Source organism: Lingula anatina, chromosome 8 (assembly GCF_051362555.1).
Source record: "Lingula anatina isolate TDL-2025a chromosome 8, LinAna3.0, whole genome shotgun sequence".
Taxonomy (NCBI): Eukaryota; Metazoa; Brachiopoda; class Lingulata; order Lingulida; family Lingulidae; genus Lingula; species Lingula anatina.
In genome coordinates, this window is record NC_141774.1 from 11,674,150 (window position 1) to 11,694,161 (window position 20,012).

General features: G+C 38.2%; 2 protein-coding genes across 3 annotated transcripts; one reads left to right on the forward strand and one right to left on the reverse strand.

Annotated features, from left to right (window-relative positions):
* Positions 1 to 5,399: 5,399 nt before the first annotated feature.
* LOC106175141 (arylsulfatase J) lies at positions 5,400 to 16,409 on the reverse strand. Of its 2 annotated transcripts, none has more exons than XM_013556986.2 (10): positions 16,318 to 16,409; positions 10,525 to 10,645; positions 9,834 to 10,147; positions 9,306 to 9,489; positions 8,281 to 8,459; positions 7,763 to 7,874; positions 7,285 to 7,380; positions 6,753 to 6,993; positions 6,261 to 6,433; positions 5,400 to 5,932 (listed from the first exon to the last, which is right to left on the reverse strand). In XM_013556986.2, the coding sequence occupies exons 3-10, from the start codon at positions 10,134 to 10,136 to the stop codon at positions 5,646 to 5,648; spliced, it is 1,575 nt and encodes a 524-aa protein (XP_013412440.2). In that variant the 5' UTR covers positions 10,137 to 10,147; positions 10,525 to 10,645; positions 16,318 to 16,409; the 3' UTR covers positions 5,400 to 5,645. The 2 variants fall into 2 exon arrangements, with proteins under 2 accessions (XP_013412440.2, XP_086875458.1); XM_087019332.1 differs by lacking the exon at positions 16,318 to 16,409 and adding an exon at positions 11,838 to 11,967.
* Positions 11,891 to 18,895, forward strand: LOC106175142 (uncharacterized). The gene is made up of 7 exons (XM_013556987.3): positions 11,891 to 12,336; positions 13,358 to 13,463; positions 14,112 to 14,277; positions 14,649 to 14,918; positions 15,347 to 15,496; positions 17,556 to 17,640; positions 18,113 to 18,895. The coding sequence occupies exons 1-7, from the start codon at positions 11,891 to 11,893 to the stop codon at positions 18,849 to 18,851; spliced, it is 1,962 nt and encodes a 653-aa protein (XP_013412441.2). The 3' UTR covers positions 18,852 to 18,895.
* The last annotated feature ends 1,117 nt before the right edge of the window (positions 18,896 to 20,012 follow it).

Below are 20,012 nucleotides of genomic sequence, written 5' to 3' on the forward strand. Positions count from 1 at the left end.
CATATCTAGTAAATTCAATAATGAGACTGTTTACATGCCTGACAATCAAATCTGAGGAAAACCACTTATATACAAATAAAAGCTGAAGTCCCTCAAAACTCAACCAATCAATCTTATTTTTAAATTTGATTTGTATATAGATAACATTGATCACTCTTGTGAGTTTAATGACAACAGGCCTATCGGTTCTCACTGTGCTTACAGTGTTACTAATATGCTTTTACTAATAATCATCAGTTCTGTGAGTTTCATGAAAACAGGCTTTAAGTTATTAGTTCTCCCTGAAATGTGCTTACAGTGTTACATATATGCTGAAAAAAAAAAAAAAAAAAAAAAAACAGCATAAAATTTGAAAGAAAAGGGCCTGGTCTTGCTGATTTTCAATCTTGACCATTCTTTTACTAATAATCATCAGTTCTGTGAGTTTCATGAAAACAGGCTTATTGGTTCTCCTTGAAATATGTTAACAGTGTTGCATGTACACTGAAAAAAGGAGAAAAAAATGCAAAACTTTTGAAAATAATCACCCCATTTCCTCCATTTTGAGACACTGTATTACACAGTACATGATAAGCATGTTTACCGTCATATTTATATAATCAACTAGCAATGTTGTAAAGATGCAGACAATTTCAGAGAAACACTAACATATTTACATATCTAGTTAATTCAATAATGAGACTGTTTACATGCCTGACAATCAAATCTGAGGAAAACCACTTATATACAAATAAAAGCTGAGGTCCCTCAAAACTCAACCAATCAATCTTATTTTTAAATTTGATTTGTATATAGATAACATTGATCACTCTTGTGAGTTTAATGACAACAGGCCTATCGGTTCTCCCTGAAATGTGCTTACAGTGTTACTAATATGCTTTTACTAATAATCATCAGTTCTGTGAGTTTCATGAAAACAGGCTTATTGGTTCTCCTTGAAATGTGCTTACAGTGTTACATATATGCTGGAAAAAAACCAGCATAACATTTGAAAGAAAAGGGCCTGGTCATGCTGATTTTCAATCTTGATCATTCTTTTTAATTTACTAATAATCATCAGTTCTCTGAGTTTCATGAAAACAGGCCTATTGGTTCTCCTTGAAGTGTGTTTACAGTGTTGCATGTACACTGAAAAAAGGAGAAAAAAATGCAAAACTTTTGAAAATAATCACCCCATTTCCTCCATTTTGAGACACTGTATTACACAGTACATGATAACATGTTTACCGTCATATTTATATAATCAACTAGCAATGTTGTAAAGATGCAGAAAATTTCAGACAAACACTAACATATTTACATATCTAGTTAGTTCAATAACGAAACTGTCAACATGCCTGACAATCAAATCTGAGGAAAACCACTTATATACAAATAAAAGCTGAAGTCCCTCAAAACTCAACCAATCAATCTTATTTTTAAACTTGATTTGTATATAGATAACATTGATTACTCCTGTGAGTTTCATGAAAACAGGCTTATTGGTTCTCCCTGAAATGTGCTTACAGTGTTACTTATATGCTGAAAAAAAAAACAGCATAACATTTGAAAGAAAAGGGCCTGGTCATGCTGATTTTCAATCTTGACCATTCTTTTACTTATAATCATCAGTTCTGTGAGTTTTATGAAAAGAGGCTTATTGGTTCTCCTTGAAATATGTTTACAGTGTTACTTATATGCTTAAAAAAAACAGCATAACATTTGAAAGAAAAGGGCCTGGTCATGCTGATTTTCAATCTTGACCATTCTTTTACTAATAATCATCAGTTCTGTGAGTTTCATGAAAACAGGCTTATTGGTTCTCCTTGAAATGTGCTTACAGTGTTACATATATGCTGAAAAAAAACCAGCATAACATTTGAAAGAAAAGGGCCTGGTCATGCTGATTTTCAATCTTGACCATTCTTTTACTTATAATCATCAGTTCTGTGAGTTTTATGAAAAGAGGCCTATAGGTTCTCCTTGAAATGTGTTTACAGTGTTGCATGTACAATGAAAAAAGGAGAAAAAAATGCAAAACTTTTGAAAATAATCACCCAATTGCCTCCATTTTGAGACACTGTATTACACAGTACATGATAACATGTTTACCGTCATATTTATATAATCAACTAGCAATGTTGTAAAGATGCAGAAAATTTCAGACAAACACTAACATATTTACATATCTAGTTAGTTCAATAACGAAACTGTCAACATGCCTGACAATCAAATCTGAGGAAAACCACTTATATATATCAAAACAAGGCACAACTTCCACAAAACTCAACCAATCAATCCTATTTTCAAACTTGATTTGTATATTGGTAACATTGATCACTCCTGTGAGTTTAATGACAACAGGCCTATCGGTTCTCCCTGAAATGTGCTTACAGTGTTACTTATATGCTGAAAATGGCAGAAAAAAAAACAGCATAACTTTTGACAAAAAATGGCCCGGATATGCCGATTTTTGATCTTGACAACCCTTTTACTAATAATCATCAGTTCTGTGAGTTTCATGACAATAGACCTATTGCTTCTCCTTGAACTGTGTTTACAGTGTTGCATGTATGCTGAAAAAAGCAAAAACAACAGCAAATTTTCTGAAAAAAAAAGCAGCCCATTATGAAGATTTTCAAACTTGACCTGCGTTTAACTAATATTCATCAGTTCTGTGAGTTTCATGAAAATAGACCTATCGGTTCTCTTTAAAATGTTGCATCGCATATAATATTATGCTGAGAAAAGGGAAAAACAGCAACTTTGTAAAATTGGCCAGATCACACTGATTTCGTTGATTGCAATTTATATAGCATTCCTTCTGGGAGAGATCGATCCATAGTTAGTACGATAGGATCTGGGAACGGTCCCTTAATCGTTTTTGCCGTGTGCATATCCGAACTGTAGGCCTATATATCAGGACGCGTAATTGTCGGGGCGTCTTTTTTTTTCTTTTTTTATTTCACAAAGCGGTTCTTGCAAATGCGGTGTTTATGAATATGTGTGCTCTGTGTTAGCGACATGGACCGACAGGGGCCCATTCAAAATATAATTTCACTTCAGTTGTTAGATTTAGTATTTATTCTAGCAGCCAGGTGTATAACAAACAGGTCAGATCTACAGGTGAAAAGAAGTGACTGTAGTTCACAGAGCCATTATGTAATAATAAATGTTTCATAATGTCATAGCCTTCTTCAAACTGTCAGGGGTAGATTAATTCATAGTTAGCTAAGGGGCCCTTTACACTGGACGGCGTCCTTTCTGCGTCCTGTAGTACGGATCCATTTGAGAGTACAAAATAATAATACTTAACTTTCTGACAACTGGCCAATCACCAAATATTCATTTTTTTTCAACCAAAGCAATGCTTGTACCTCCTTTCTACGACCACAGTGATGCCAGTTTCTTGGTCGCACAAAGGACGCCGCCCCAGTGTAAAGGGGGTTTACGGACGATCCATTTACCCTTTTCATTTACTCTGAAGTATCGAATAAAAGAACTGATGGAATAAAAGTACTGGGTGGAAAAAATCTCAAAATTTAATAAAAGTACTGATGGAATAAAAGTACTGGGTGTAAAAAATCTCGAAATTTAATAAAAGTACTGGATGGAATAAAAGTACTGGGTGGAAAAAACCTTTGCACCACTCCCCCCCCCCAAAAAAAAAAATGAAATAAAGAAATAAAAATAAAGAAGAAGAAGAGAAAGAAAAAAGCTAGCTATTGATCATTGTAAAAAAAAAAAAAAAAAAAAAAAAAAAAAAAAAATTCACCAGGTAAAATTCACTCAGTATTATAATTTATCTTAATATATATATATTTTTGCCATGAGTTAAATTTCATAATCGTCAGGGGCCGAAGACCCAGATATGTCGCACCTAAGCCGCCTCCGAGAGCCATACGGAAACGTTATTCATAGTAAATTTATTCTCAGATATAAGGTTCGTTTTGCATACCTGTAAACTCCTAAGGGTTTATCTTACATAGAAATGTGATTTAACATCGTTTAAATCATAAATCGGCATGAAATAATTGACGTTTGAAAACAGGCACAACTTCTTTGCTGCACTTGAAATGACCTCCTTAGCTATAAATATGATCCTATCACCTTGCGACATTGCATCATTCGATCGATGTACATGAGTAGTTGTCACTGTTGAAGGGAAAGCACGTCTATTTATAGGAACTGAAATCAGGTGACGCATGTACTGTTGTGTTCAGAGAGCGACTTCCGCTTGACCTACTTTCCAGTGCTGTTGGTAGAACAGTCGGTAATGAGTTGAGATCTCAATTTTCTTCTCATTATACTTCAATTTAAGAAAATAAAAAGCGTGACTTGTACTTGTGTAATTTCCCACCGGTACAATATGTATTTAATAAACATACCGGGTGGAAGATTTTTGAAAAATTAATAAGCGTACTGGGTGAAAATGGAGCGTACCGGCGGGAAGAAATTTGGAAAATTAATTAACGTACCGGTACGTTTATTTGATACTTCCGAGTAATTCTTGCACCCTCAAAAGATTGTCGGTCCTAAGATCTACCGAGTGAGCCACAAATTCAGACAGTTCTTCTTTATTTAAACCACTCCATGTCAGTTGTACTAATAAAGAAGCGTGCCGTAATATGTACAGTGCGATGATAGTTATGTAGTTACGTAACGGCCTAGGAGAGCTTAATTTGATAAAAAAGACCTTTAGTTTAAAAATATGAACTTACTGAATATATAGACATCTGAGATATAACATTAGTTTCAGTTTAGTCTGCCCTTTACAGCACAACCGAGGACGCGGAATTTGGTCCGCCCTTAACAGCACAACCGAGGACGCGTGTGTATAGCCCGATTTCAGACAAAAAGTTGGACAGTATTTCTGATACACTCGTGGCGGGAATTTGGCCCGCGCTATACAGCATAACCGAGGACTGGCTCAGAATAGCGTCAAATTTCACCACCTAACTTGAAATGGGCCCCTTTATGCATTCCACTGCTTATGTCAACCGAGGACGTCCTCGGTTGGAGGTGTGTCCTCGGTTAGTGGGTTTCGGGCGGGTGTGTGTCCTCGGTTAGAATGCGTGCACAAGAGCACACACACAACATTTACCGCATATCTCCCGGTCAGTAACAAGCCTCTACTTGGAGAACAGAAACTCTGGACGAAGTGATTCTCCAGCTTCACCCCCCCCCCCCACCCACGCCTCTTCCAATACACGGAAACGTGTCATGATACAAGTACGTCGTAAACAAGAGGAGGCCTGTCATTCACTTAAGCTGATTGCACTAAGCGAGAGTACCCGCAAAGTTGGGTCAATCCACGTTAACGGATGGTGTCCATGGGAGTAAGGTTTTAAGGTTTTTCGAAATCCAACACGTCATTGAAAGCAAATTTATATTTAAGGGCATTTATATTTAAGTTAATGTTTTGGTATTATTATTATTATTTTTATTATTATTATTATTATTACTCTACTTGAGTAACGGTTTGGTTATTCGATCCTTTAATTGCTTTTTTGAAAGATATTTATTATTATCATTATTATTACCGTTATAATAACAATAAGAGTATCAGCAATAAGTATTTTAGATTTATTCACTAAAGATAACAGATTATAGAATGAAATAATCATTGAGTCGTATCATTAAGTTATGTAAAACACTGATAACATTTAATCCCTAGGCGCCCACACACCGCCGTGGAGGGCCGGGTTAAGTGCCGGGTCTGTTTCACTTACAAAAATAGTTGGTGGGGACATCTGGCGGATTTCTTCCAGACGATCCAGCATGCGCTTTACGATCTCCGGCTTTGTGTCGGACAGATCGCATTCCTCCAGTGGGTCTCTCTTCATGTCATAAAGCCACACGTTCTTATCCAATGGGACATCCTCTATTGCAGGGTCAGGACCAAGTATAGAGAAAAACAGGGGAGCACCGTCTTCATAACCCCGAATAGCGGCTGAAGTAAATAAGATTAGAAACATACAAATGAAATAAATTTAGTGTGAAAATGAAATTTCAGAAAAACAAAGTGAAGAAATCAATATTAGTTGTATATTCCGGACACTTTGGAGCCGAGAAATTTGTTTCAGTCGTACGAAGATGTCAGTTAGCCGATCATTTTTCTCAGCTAAGGGCCCTGTCCTACCTTCACATTCAAAATTAATTTAAACCAAAGGCAATGTCGTGATCCTGAGCAGTTGTTTTAACACCAACAGTTAAATATTATGCAACGTTATTGGCGATTTAAGTCTCTCTCTCTCTCTCTCTCTTGCTCGTCTCGGTACCTGCTTGTCCTGTAATCAGTTTCCACTTCCCCCACCTCAGTGCTGCCCTCTGTGAGGTGTCAAATGTACCATTATAAAGAGGGGAGCCTCGGGGAACTAATCGGGATGACGTGGAGGGCCAGATAAGCTCGTGCAAGAGTTCCTTTCTCTGTTGTCCGCCATGCCCACCCGTGCTGCAAATTGTATAAAGAAAAATACTCAAATTTGTTTCCTTTTTCCGTTTTAAATGGGTTAATTCCCTTTCTTTACAATGCCCTGTTATTACCCAAGCCTTTGACTGATCATTTTTGATGATGAATTTAATATTTAGTCTTAAACGAGAGGATGTTTTTACGGAAGACATAAAACACAGTGATTAAACAGTGCATTTGTATTTTCTCGCCTCACTTGGTTTACTTTTCATTTGATTTTTTTTTTTTCGGCGAGGGTGGGGGGGGGGGGGGTGAAAAGTGACCTATTGTTCCCATTCATCCTGGACCAGTAGTTGCATACCTTATCAGCTTCCAAATGTCAAAACCATCCAGTTTCAGCTCACAGGCATCAAGGCCGGCTAAGCCAAGAAATGTCGGATACCAATCCGTTATGGAGGCCAGCTGAGTCACCTTACGTCGAGGTCTCCTCAGCAGTTTGGACCACACGAATGCCGGCACTTTTATCCCGCCTTCCCACAAAGAACCCTTGATCCCTTTCAGTGGTCCGTTATTCCCACCAACAAGAGGGGATCCGCCGTTATCTGAAATTAAACATTCATGTTATGCTTACTAGATGAAATACAAGATATGTATATATCTTCGAACGTGTCTGTCAGTTTAAAAAAATCCGTTTAGAGTTTACTCGATTATGAACGTGATCTAAAAGCGTCGAATTAAACACTAACGTTACAATTGTTGAGCTTTATTCAATCTTAATATTATTTGTACGCAAAGCTGTGGAAACGTCACTAATTTCACTCTGAAGGGATAACGTGCATTTTTGGAGCAGGTATAGGTGTGATTTACAGGTGAATTTTCAAAGAAATACATACCAGAAGAGAAAACAATCACTGTGTTGTCCAACATGCCATTGTCTTCTAGTGCCTGGTGGATTTTTGCTACTGCTGCATCCAAAGCAGACACCATTGCTATTGAAATAATAAATAAATGCTTCATATGGCCATTGTTGTTTGTGTGCAGAGAGATCATTTTATTTAATAAACCAGAAAACAAAATTTTTCTGATCAAAATTTATTTGCAAAAACAACGTAATATGGAATTCACCGAATTCAAAGTTCACAAAAACACGTGTGATTTGGGACACAATGAATAAATCTACTTTAACTAGAACATATTGCTGTAACATTTTGGTGTACTGTCCAGCATTATGTGAAATATAAAAGATATTTCATATAAATAATAGGAACCTGTACATGTCATTTGAAGAAGTCCACAAAGAAGTGAAATGAATTAATCGACATAAAAGCAAGCGATTTCTTGACCAGTACAAACATTTAGTCAAACACAAACCTAAAAACGTTTTCCTCTTGCCATCTGGCATGTCATCATAGAGAGCCTCAAATTTAACGGGCACCTGCAGTGGTTCGTGGGGAAGTTGGAAGGCCATGTATAAAAACAATGGCTGAAATACCAATTAAGTCACGTGAACAATCAAATCACGTGCGCAGTTACTCACGTGAACTCGCCGAAACGATAATACAGTGTTTGACGGCCATTTTGAAATTTTGACAGATTAAATGGCAACCATACCAGTAGCTAGTTTCATTAACATTTAACTTTTATCAATAAAATGTTTTAAACACAAAATGGCGAAATCACGCACACATGAATGTCAAAAGCTAATACGAAACATTTCGTTATTGAATATTCTTAAAGCATGAAAGATTCATCAACTTTATATATATATATGTCTTGGTACCATATACGCGTAATTATACATGTAGCTCTGTTTACTTTTGAGATATACACAGATACACATGCAATGTCCTTAAGAAAACCAAACTAAGACAATTATATCATCAGCTTACATCGGTGGGGTCGTGTTTGTTGATGATATCCGTGGCTCGCTCCACATAGATGTCGGTAGAGTAGGTGCCATTCTTGGTATGATCAGGACGTGTGTTGTTCCAGATGTCAAGGCCGCACACTCCCGACACGACACCACAGAATTCGTGGGTGTAGAAATCCCCTCTTCCATACTGGATTCCTTAACATAAATAATAATAATAATAATAATAATAATAATAATGATAATAATAATAATAATTATATAGATAAATACATGAATAACGAATGGATGCGCGTGTTCTGTTTTTATTTATTTATTTTTATTTTTTGCCATAAGTTTAAATTCTGATATACTTTATGTACACAGGTAGTATATCTATATAATTCCTCTGTGTCATTGCAAATACACTGTCGCTAATCACTTGCTTAATTTGTGCTGTACTGCACATTTGCCTATATCAAATCATCTGATTTACATTTTCTGACTTAATAATATGGTAAACAGACAGCTTGTCACTACCGTTCCCCTTTTCATCATTAGTCAGTACATGTACACACTGGTGGGGAAGTACGTGGTGTTCAACCACTCTTGTCTTATTCTGCCACATGTCATACACTTCTCAGTTAACTACACGTTATGTACATTCACCGTTGGGCCTAGGAGTTTGCTGTGGTAACATGTTCAATTGGGGGCAAAAAATGTATCTTTTAGGGGGTCAAATACCTGAATGAAATAGCTAACAAGGAATATTAATGAATATACGTGCGTAGTTAACAGGTATGGAACAGTCGCTCTGGAGTACTCTGCTTCGCTCTCCTTTGCTCTTTTTTTTTTTTTTTTTTTTTTTTTTTTTGTAGCTTCATTTTTAAGGGGTTGTATAGAGGGAGAACAAAAGGAAATGTAACTTTAGTATCTCCGTAGCAAAAGCGGGGGAAAGGACTCATTGTGCCCCCCCCCCCCCCCCCCCCCCACACACCCACACACAGTTCTTTCTGTATTTAATATGGATTATGGCGAACTTGTACACATACCATATATACGTACCGTAAAATGAATCAAAGCCTCTGTTTGTTGGCAGATAAGCCCTCTCGTAACAGCCCACGTGCCATTTCCCCACAATATGGCTGCTGTAGCCCCTTTCCTTCAGTTTCTGTGATATCAGAGTCTCGCTCAGTGGCATGGCCTCCGGTATACCACCAAGGATGACATTAGATAGTCCAGTGGTTGCCTGTAAGTACAATGAGGTAGGGTATTAACGCGATTCTTGGTATTTTTATCTGGACAAGGGGGGTGGGGGTGGGGCGGGGGCAGAACAGGATCGGGTAAGCCAACTGAGCGATCATTCAAACTTCATTATTCCCTGGTCATTATCCAGGCGAATGTGTTCGTGCAGGCAATAGAGAGCGTTCTTGAGTGATAAAGCAGTTCTGTATTAAACCCGCAATTTCAAGAAAATAGTACCATAACCCCCCTTCATACACGCACATACGCACATACACACCCACCCACACACACACACACACACACACACACACACACACACACACACACACACACACACACAACATTTACCGCATATCTTCCCGTCAGTAACTGGCCTCTACTTGGAGAACAAAAACTCTGGGCGTAATAATTCTCCAGCTTCACCCCCTCCGCCGCAAGACGATCGAGAGTCGGCGTCTTCACCTCGTCGTTATGATAACCAATGTCGTTCCAGCCCAAGTCGTCTGCCAAGAGAAACACGATGTGGGGAGGTTTAACAGGTCCTATAGGTGGGGAAATCCTATTTTTTCCCAGACCGTATACTCTGCCTCCCATGGTGCCATAAACTTGTAACACCATTAAAATGGCGGCGAGTGTAATTCTATACGCCATGTTCTATCTAGCTGTAGAAAAAGAGAAGAAAATTATAAATGAGAATGTTGATACCGAAAAAAAGTTTGAGATAAATTACTACAGAAGAATATGCAAATCCACTTGGTTTGAACAAGGAGTTTTAAAAAAACTCCTTGATTTGAACTACACACAGGTAGCTTAGGGGACCCTTGAATTATAACTTTACATCCTCGGTACATGAAGCATTGCTCATGTTTTTGCTGTTACAAAATGCCGCAGTATTTCATTTTTTATATTTGGCCCAATACTGGCTTATTCTAGTTCAGATCTGAAATAAATTTTACGTCTACCTACAGTATCTATTTTAAAAATGTAATTGGAAACTGCAGTGAAAATAGTTCATTTTTTGTCCGCATACTCTACTCACTTGCTGGTAGTGACCCAGCTACTGTGTCTGCGATCACTTAAACACACGTGTTTACTGAATTTTTGTCGAAATGTTCCTCCTTAATTTGCTGCCTGTCACCAGGGGAAGAAACTGCACTCATCTGCAATACGTAACATTATGAGGGTACTCATAAAGAAATATAAATAATGCATGTAGACCGAATAAATAATTCATGACAAGGTTACCTCTGTCAAGTCCCATTCTTAGTTAATTGCGCTATAAAAAGAGAGAGAAAAAAAAAAGAGAGAGAGAAAAAAGACAACTTGACTGGAGATGAAGGTACTGTTACAGATAATACTGATTATTCCATCTAATTCACATCAAACAAACTTGAGAGATCTTATCACTTCTTGTTTTGACTGCCTGAGGTTCTGGCTTGGCAGCGCCAAAGAAGCCAAAATTTATTTGAAATGTAACAATGTCATTGCTTACAAAGAAGAAATATATTTCACAACTCATTTAACCCTATTCAACACAGGTACATATACCATTATACCCACGTACTGTATATAATTACTGGCACCGGTACATACATTCCAAAAATGGTGGATTTACCGACCGAAAAATTACTTGTAGCTCAAAATTTTTTCACAGAAATGGAATTTTTGACTCATTTTGCCTACAAAAACACTTGCTATGGTTTTCCAAAATGTTATGTTTTAATATAAACAATAATAAAATAACTCATTCATTCCATTACTTGCCCGTTTCTTTTACCATGAATCCTTTGTGAACCAAGATCAGTTTTTTTTTCTATAGCGAACCTTTTCTCTTGCTCCCCCCCCCCATTTGTTAAATGTAAATGTGTAACCGTCGTTGCTCCGTGGCGCCGCTCCGTGGCAAAGCGAGGAACTGTCCCCTGCGCCATCTGTCGGTCTGTGAGAAAGGTTATATAAGCTGGGCAAACTGTCTTTCTCTCTAAAACGTGGACTATGACACGTTTTCAAAGTTCGTACTATTATATAACTGCTGGCCTTGAATCTTGTTTTCACATGCCAAAACATAAATAAATAAATAATTAAATGAATAAATAAATAAATAAAATGTTATATAAATAAAAAGGCATTTATAATGATAATGGTGATTATTGATAATGAATTAAGATATGCTGATTAAAGTCCCCCAAACCATCTTGCATATACCCCTTAAAACCCAATAGTATCAGGTACATTGATACACGATTGCACCGATATACATAAACCTTCCCCTGTTTTCAAAATCATTTTCATTCATTCAAAATCAACGACCCATCCCGTCTTTCGCAGTGAAGAGTGCCCTGACACGTTACTAACCGGATATCTTTAAATGCACGCTCTATTGCCTTTTCCCTGAGACTCTTAACTGGATGACGAAGATGGAGACTGCAACCAAATTTTATGCAGGGGTCGTTCCAGTGATTTTGGCTCTGGCATGGACCTTCTGGGGCTCTCAAGACTTCGGGAATTACCTTCCCTCGATGTTTTCGACTTTGCCTTGGGGAAAAGATCCGCACGATGCGAGCAAGTGGAAGGGCCATATGGAACCTTTCGGGAACCAGGTGGAGAAAACTATCGAAATTCCTTCGCTGGATTATTTCCCCGACCCTGAGGAATTTTACCGAGACTACGTGCGCCAGTCGGCCCCCCTAGTGGTCAAGGGGGCCTTGAGGCACTGGCCGGCGGTCCAGAAGTGGTCAGATGAGGGATACCTGAGGGAGAAATTTGGGCATCGATATTTTCTTTCAATGTGGAGGAACATCACCGATCAGTACCATCCTGCCCACATGATGATGTCTATGGCGGATTTTCTAGAGTAAGTCGGGTGACCCCCCCCCCCCCGGGGGGGGGGCTTAAACGTGGTAAGGGGTGCTATAGAAGTGGGTCGAGTGAGTAGAGAAGGGGGCGTCTCTTTTCGCTCGGAAAAAAATATATACATAAAAACTGGGGAGGGAAGTAAAGGAGACAGGAATTATTCCACATGCCCCCCCCCCTGCCCCCAACCCCACAATAACAAAGCATGCCACTGCAGTGAACAGTTCACAATAACTACTAAAAAATATTTTTACAGAAATAGAATAAAAAAGACATTTCCTGATTTGATCAAAACAACCTAAAGTGACGCAGCATATTCAGGTATAGATCGCTGTACATCAATATGATCATGCTGTCATTCGAAGCCTTGTTCCTTTCCATATAATGCAGTGACAGTGCTAGGCCTACTGTGACCCTTCCCCCATTGTGTGGGGTTGCGCATCCCCTAATATGTACATAGTGAATTAGACGGTAGAAACTCAGTCCTCTATACAAAGCCAACCATGCGTCTCAATAACAAGCTTCAAAACGTAAAGGTAGTTATTTCTATAATATACCTGAGTCTGAGAGGTGAATTTGTTAAAAGAAGTCATATAAACAGTTTGCCTATTTAACTTCGTGTTCAGTATAGTGAAGGTAATTCTCAGTAACTATCGGCCTCAGACATCATCCATGCTTTTTAGAGGTACATTTCACAAAAGAACATATCATTACCGTAAGTTGATCTTTAAAGAAATTGGACTTTCTGTATCTGAGGGCCCTTTCACAATGAAACTATCGTTCTACGTACATGTAGCCCGATCTACCTCCGCAAAGGCTTTCGCTGAATGCAATCAGTTTAAAAAGCCTTCTCTTGTTTTCAATCACCAACTTTTCTGTATTCAACACAACGCCAGGAGTAGGCCTGTTAAGCTATTAAACTGATTGCATTTAGCAAGTCTCAGTGGAGTTGGATCGGTATACGTAGACCAATCCATTGAGAATTTTCCCTTAAAGAATTATTACCACATGTTTTGTTACAGTCAATATAAGGAACATAAAATCTACATGGATTCCACCATTTGCGAGGAGATGGCTGAGGACGTCACCTTCCCTGGCTACATAGCTTGTGATGGGTTCATGAAAATCGTGAGTGGTTCTGCTGCGAAGTAGAACTTTTTTTAAATATTTACTATAATGGTTATTCAATTGTGATAAGTTACAATATCAAAGACGCACTGTAACTGGTGTGTAAAAATCCCTTTGACGCCACGTCATATTTCTGAAAGTATCCGTCAGTGGTATTTTTATTTCAACAAAAATTTGCATAAAGAAATGTAACGATTTCCTTTAGATTATACAAGGAATATACATGAACGCAGTCAAAGTGATGGGTTTATTATGCAACCATTGCAAATATAGCTGAGCTGCAACAGTTGTCAGCACCCACTTCTCAATTGTGGTTTTGGTTCAGAACAAATTACATATATGACGTCACGCCAAAGTCAAAGTAAAAAATGTCCAATAATGGATATGCAAAGCTTAAAATTTAATTAGGTCTCTTACTGAGTCAGGTTGCCACATTTCTGAACCCTTGTTGTTCCTTACATGTACTTATACGCCACAGATACCGCGTTCAGATACTCACTACCATGTCACCACATCAACATCCTTAGTATGATGTCACAGATATCACGCTCAGATACTCATTGTTATACCAAGAATAATATGTTCACCAAAGTTATAGAATAAACGACGTACATTATAAAGATCTTATAATTCCAATAATTTTTCTAGCTGAAGCAGGTGGCCATATTTTTCAACTCTGGTTGGTCCAGCACAGATATCCACTATGACGTCACAGACACCATATTTGCGCAGGTGACAGGCGGACGACAATGGATCCTGACCACACCACGTGACGGGAAATACCTCTACTCAGACGACTTTAAATTCCACTCCGGTTAGAGACGCGGATTTTCACATAGAATGATATCATTTATTTCTCTCGGTTCGTTTTCATACTTTAAGTTGAATTCACATATTTGTGTTTCAATCGTACATGTATCTTAATCCGCCTTTGCCTGATATAATTTCTCACATTTAATAAAAGATTAAGATGGCTGAATCTTTGGGTTGGAATATAACGCCTTTTTTGTATTATTTCTTTTATATAGTTTAATTTACATCGCTATATGTACGAGCAGCAGCCCATTATTATTTCTGATTAAGTTTTGACTCTCAGTTAATTTACCTCTTCAAATAAGAGACTGATTTTTCAGTAGATATAAAAGATTAAATAACGTCTCACGGTCCGAAATTCCATTTCCTCAGGTTCCTCGCCAGTCAACCAGGAATCAGTCGACTTAACAAAATACCCAGACGTCGCCAAGGTCGCCATCTATAACGCCACACTAGAACCCGGAGACATCATCTATGTCCCCGAGGGGTGGTGGCACCAAGTAAGGACACATGGCGGACCCCCTAATATCGCCCTCGCCATCTTTGTTGACTTCCTTCTTTGTATGTTCAACGTGGAGCAGACCGATCAAGTAATTGATTATATTGAAGGGTGTATCAAGCTTCGAGAACAGAAACCGAAAGGTGGGTGGAAAGAAGTTTTGAACTGTTTGTGCGCGCGCGCGCACGCGCGCGTGTGTATAGATGTGTGTTTCAAGTAAGTCCGTGCGTGTTTAATGTATGCGTGTGAATGCACGTACCTGCGGATCGATGTGTGTAAACCTATTTGGATTAATGATAATAATAATAACAATAAAAAGATAAAAAATACACCATAAATCAGCTCATTTGTTCTATAACTCGCATTAGTGTATATCGTAAATATAAAACCATGGAGAGGTTGTACGACAGTGTCAAGAAAACACGCCGAAAGATAGAAGGGCGTTGACACTTCTAGTGGCTTTGATAAATTAGACTCAATTAACACTTATATCAATCTTATTTTGCAATCTGCCTTTATTTGTACTGCCATATCGAGGGAGGTATATATTTTTTACCTTTTTATTCACCAGATATGAAGTGTAACATCTCTATGGCCAATATGCCAATGAGTGAAGTATTTGCCAAGTACAGCTATCTCAAACCCGAAGCCATGGAAATCTCGCGAGAGAGTGCCGATATTGACGAGATGGACGAGAGGCGACTGAAGAGCGGATACCCCAGTACGTATATGTATATGTATCCCTAATGTCATGAGAGATCATTATAAAACGCCTCGCATTTGTGGCACTATTTTGTATACAAGAGTGTCCAAGAACGCGCATGTGTATATATACATATGTATGTGTTCGTTTGGTTGCGTGCATGTGTAGGCTATGTCTACATTTTTGAAGGACGAATAAAGAAAAAGGGAAGGAAAGTCTCCAAATGACGTCACTGCCCCCTCGTTGTAAATGACCAATGTTTTTTTTTTCACCTTAAATATGAAGTGATGCCGGTCAGAAACTCAAGAGAATCACTTGGAAGGGGTGTGTTTCACCAGAAATATACCAGCACTAAGTCTTGTTTATACTTATTTAAAAAATAGCTCAGGTAAAATGCACAGGAGAGTAATTCTGTCACTACACTCGTTTGATCTTACTCGTGAGGTGAATAAAGCTGAAAATCTTGTATTATAACTCAGCAGCAGCAGGCACCCACAGTATATTACAAAAATTAGTATACTGATCAAACATTGACGGTGTGCTTTCCAGCACCTTAATAAACCTTAATCAAGGGTTGCCCTCACGAGACAAGGACGCCCAGGAGAGTTAAGGAAACTGACACTGGATGAGACACACGTGAGGTTGCGTGACTCGATCCTCTAAGAAATAATTCATTGTGTTCCGTATCAAGATCGACATTGGAACTCAACGTATACGTAAATGTTTTATCCCCGTTGGCGCTTAACAACAGAAAAAATATCGCTCGTGTTTACATTTTTGAAAAGATTTCATAACAAAACTATTGCTTATTTACATGGACAAAGCTATGGTTAGCCTACCTAGTATCGGATGTTCGGAGCTTCCTCAATCTAACGAAATATTTGTGCCGCCGAGTAATGTGCAGCTGGTGGTGCAGCTGTGACAGGTTAAGTGTGACATCACAGTTGCTGAGTCACGTGATGTTTGTAGCAAGCTCTGATTTGGCAACAGTAGTTTGGATGTATAATGATAACAACCCTACATAAGAATTGTAAATTGGTATTTCTCTATTTTATAATTTATCATAATATTGAGAGGCATCTATGGTAATTTGAAGCAGGCATGACTTCAACACACTTGTTTTGAGAGGGATAGAGAGAAAGCAAGAGAGAGAGAGAGAGAGAGAGATATTAATGCATCCAGGGCTTCCATTTACCATGATCCCCACTTCCGTAGTCGAAGAGATACTCTGCCAACCTAACTTTTTTGAGTAGCATAGTTTTGCAAGGAGGGTCTATCTTTGATATTTTTCAGACGTTTTGTTCCATCGTCTTTACATTTTATCGGTCGAAAGAGTATGAACCAGTGTCAATGAGTATTACCCTCCCATATATTCCACATACCACACTCAACGAGATTTTTTTCAATTACCTCATAATAATTCCATGTCTGAACAGCGCCATTAAGTGTAGTTACTGTAATTCATCAAAATATTGTTGGGTAATCTCCCGGATCCGCATGCAATAGGCGATTGAAGTAGTGTATTCTGGTGTGCCCCACTGACGGCCAGCTCAGGTCACCTTTCACCGCAATATATACCGCAATACAACGATTTTATTTTTAGCAGACTGCTGTGGTCAGATAATAATGTTGCCCGACCTTATTTAGATTGTACGGATTCAAGCTATTTTCGTTCTTAGTCTGAGGGCTCATTCTCAATACAACTATCGGTCCAACTCCGCATGGGACTCTCAGTAAATGTAATCAGTTTAACAATTTAGCACGCCTCCTTTGCTTCCAAGGTGCTCGCATAAACACCAGGTTTTGTGTAGTTGGATTAATTTCAGCACACTCTTTTCTATATTTTTATAACGGGACTATATCTTTGTCAAATAAATTTCTAGTTTTATTGGTAGTTTGTTTTTAACCTGGTGTTTTTTCAGGGGTGTTTTTTTTTTCAGAAAGTTTAATTAATAGAAAATAAAATCTTAGAAACACTAGGTGAAAACTGTATTGTACTGTTTAATCTGTTTGAAGTTTTATCCTCAAGTTTTAGCTTTTAATCATATTTTAAATATTATTTTTATTTTATCTCCAGTGCCGGTATTGGGGCTTGGCCTGGGAGGCATGACGCCAGAAGAGGCAGAGAGGGGTGTCCGCCACGCTCTCAAAGTCGGTTACAGGTACGTCTGCTTCTTAGGTGAGGTATACTAAGCGCTCGTAAAGGGCTACCGGTAGTTGGAAAAAGCGAGCGCCTAAGGGGAATGCAAGTAAATCTGGAGTACTCATAGTACTGTAGAACAAGAAACTCCAGTAGGTACAGTTGTACCTTAGTTAGATTATGTAGTTCTACGTCAGGACTCAATTTGCTAAGTCAATTCCACTGCTTCATTTAAATTATGATATATTTCCCTCTGATACTCGTACGTTTGAATTTTTCTTTAAGCGCGAGGTCAGTTTTTGGTAAAAGTTACAACACCTGCTGACACCGTGCTAACTGATGCATGGCCTGCTTCCAAACATGTATATTCAGGGATAATGTGTGTGTATGTCAAGATTTCACTTTCACTCAATCTCAGTCTAAGTCATTTCAAATAAACATGAGCTATAATACAGAGTATTAATTTGAATTTATGGTTATTTCGTTTATTTCAGGTTGTTTGACACCGATCCGGAAGACGAAAGCGAGGCAACTTTAGGTGCATTTTTGGCTGAAAACGAATACTGTGAACGTGAGGACATATTCGTTATCGTTAAAGTTCACCCGAAAAATTTGGGCAGAGAGGCGACAAGAAAGTCGATCGAGCGATCTTTACAGAGGTTGCAGATGGACTATCTTGATTTGGTTCTGATCCAAGCGCCATCGTGCGACGAGAAGAAATTAAAATGCGAAGCAGACGACAACCGCGGCACGTGGCAGGAATCATGGGAAACTCTTGAAGAAATGAACAAAACTGGAGTTGTTCGTTCATTAGGGGTAAGCAACTTCAAAAAGTCGCAGATGAAGGAACTTCTCAAAAAGGCAACTGTCCCCGTTTCTGTTCTCCAAGCCAGATTCGATCTAATGACAAGAAACACAGCGCTGAGGACATTTTGCGACAAAAACGGAATTCAGTTCATGGCGCACAGTTTGCTTGGCTTCGGATGGGTGGCCGACGGGCTCTTCGAGGAAAACCCAATCATCGGCAGTTTCCCGGTGATGCTGGCTGCGAGAAAATACCGCACCAGCCCAGCGTCCGTTTTGATCAGATTCGCTCTGGATCGGAACATCACCGTCGTCCCCCGGTCGTCCAATCCGCTGCATATTTCTCTGAACAAGCATGCTGCTTATTTAGATATTCCTGATAGCCCAGACATAATGAACAGTCTGGAAGACTTCCCCCACAGACAGTGACATTAAGAAATAAAAACTTTTAAGGGAAATGAAGGTTAAAAAAATCATCTCCCTAATTCATTAATTTCACTTACATGCATCTACAGTAGGTATAACATACTATTAGATTATTTTTTTCATGGATATTCAGAAAAGTATAAGAAGCAGGAAATATAGGAGCAGACGACATGCGGCATGTGGCACAAACCTTCGGAAATCTTTCGCTACAGACAGTGAAATTAAGATATTGTATGGAGATGAAGAGTAAAAATAAAATAATAAAAAAAACTCCAACTTCCTTATATCACGATTTATATGTACATGTGATGCTTGTACATGTATCGCGCATTTAATACGTAAAGAGTACCGCTCCAGGAGTAAGACTCGTCAAAAATTATCAGTTATTTCAAACTTTATGCAGATCGATGTTTGTCTGAACATTTGATATAAGAAAGATTTTAAAAGTAATTTGTAGTATAGATTGACAAAATACCAGGCAGACAATAATATAACATATTTATTTCCTCTCACTGAGTGGGGTCAGGATAAAAACCATCTTTACTTTAATTCCACACTTATAAAATCTGCTGGCTGCTCATTTTGTAAAAAAAATTGAATAAAATAAATGTCTTGTTCTGAACTTCCCGTGAACAATTATGATTTAAAAAACCAACACGACTCGAATGAAGCACAAAAAAGCAATAATTTTATTAGGGCAACAGTATATATCAAACACAACAAAACATAATTTAAGCATTCACGTTAGAAAACTCATCAACACATTCTCAACTGGTCTTAATTTGCTCACAATTAATTACAGACTATAAACTTTCGTAGATACTATTATGTGTAAACACGTTAAGCTTTCAACTAAACCACGAGGCATCCACAGTAAAAAGCCTCCATATATGGCGCAATGAAACACACATTGAGCTGCCGTCATTCATTTCTATAGTACTGTAACTACTAACTACAGTAATTAATTATAAATGAAAAACCCATTTTTACTTTAAACAAAGTTTACAACTGACTTTATATAATATGATATTTTATATGATATTTCACATGCAAAAACTATTTCGAGCGACAGAAACACACATGCATGTTAAAAACCAATCTCAGTGTCTGATAAGGTGCAGCTACAGGCAACATTTAAACGCTTTCTGAAATACATAAGCATCC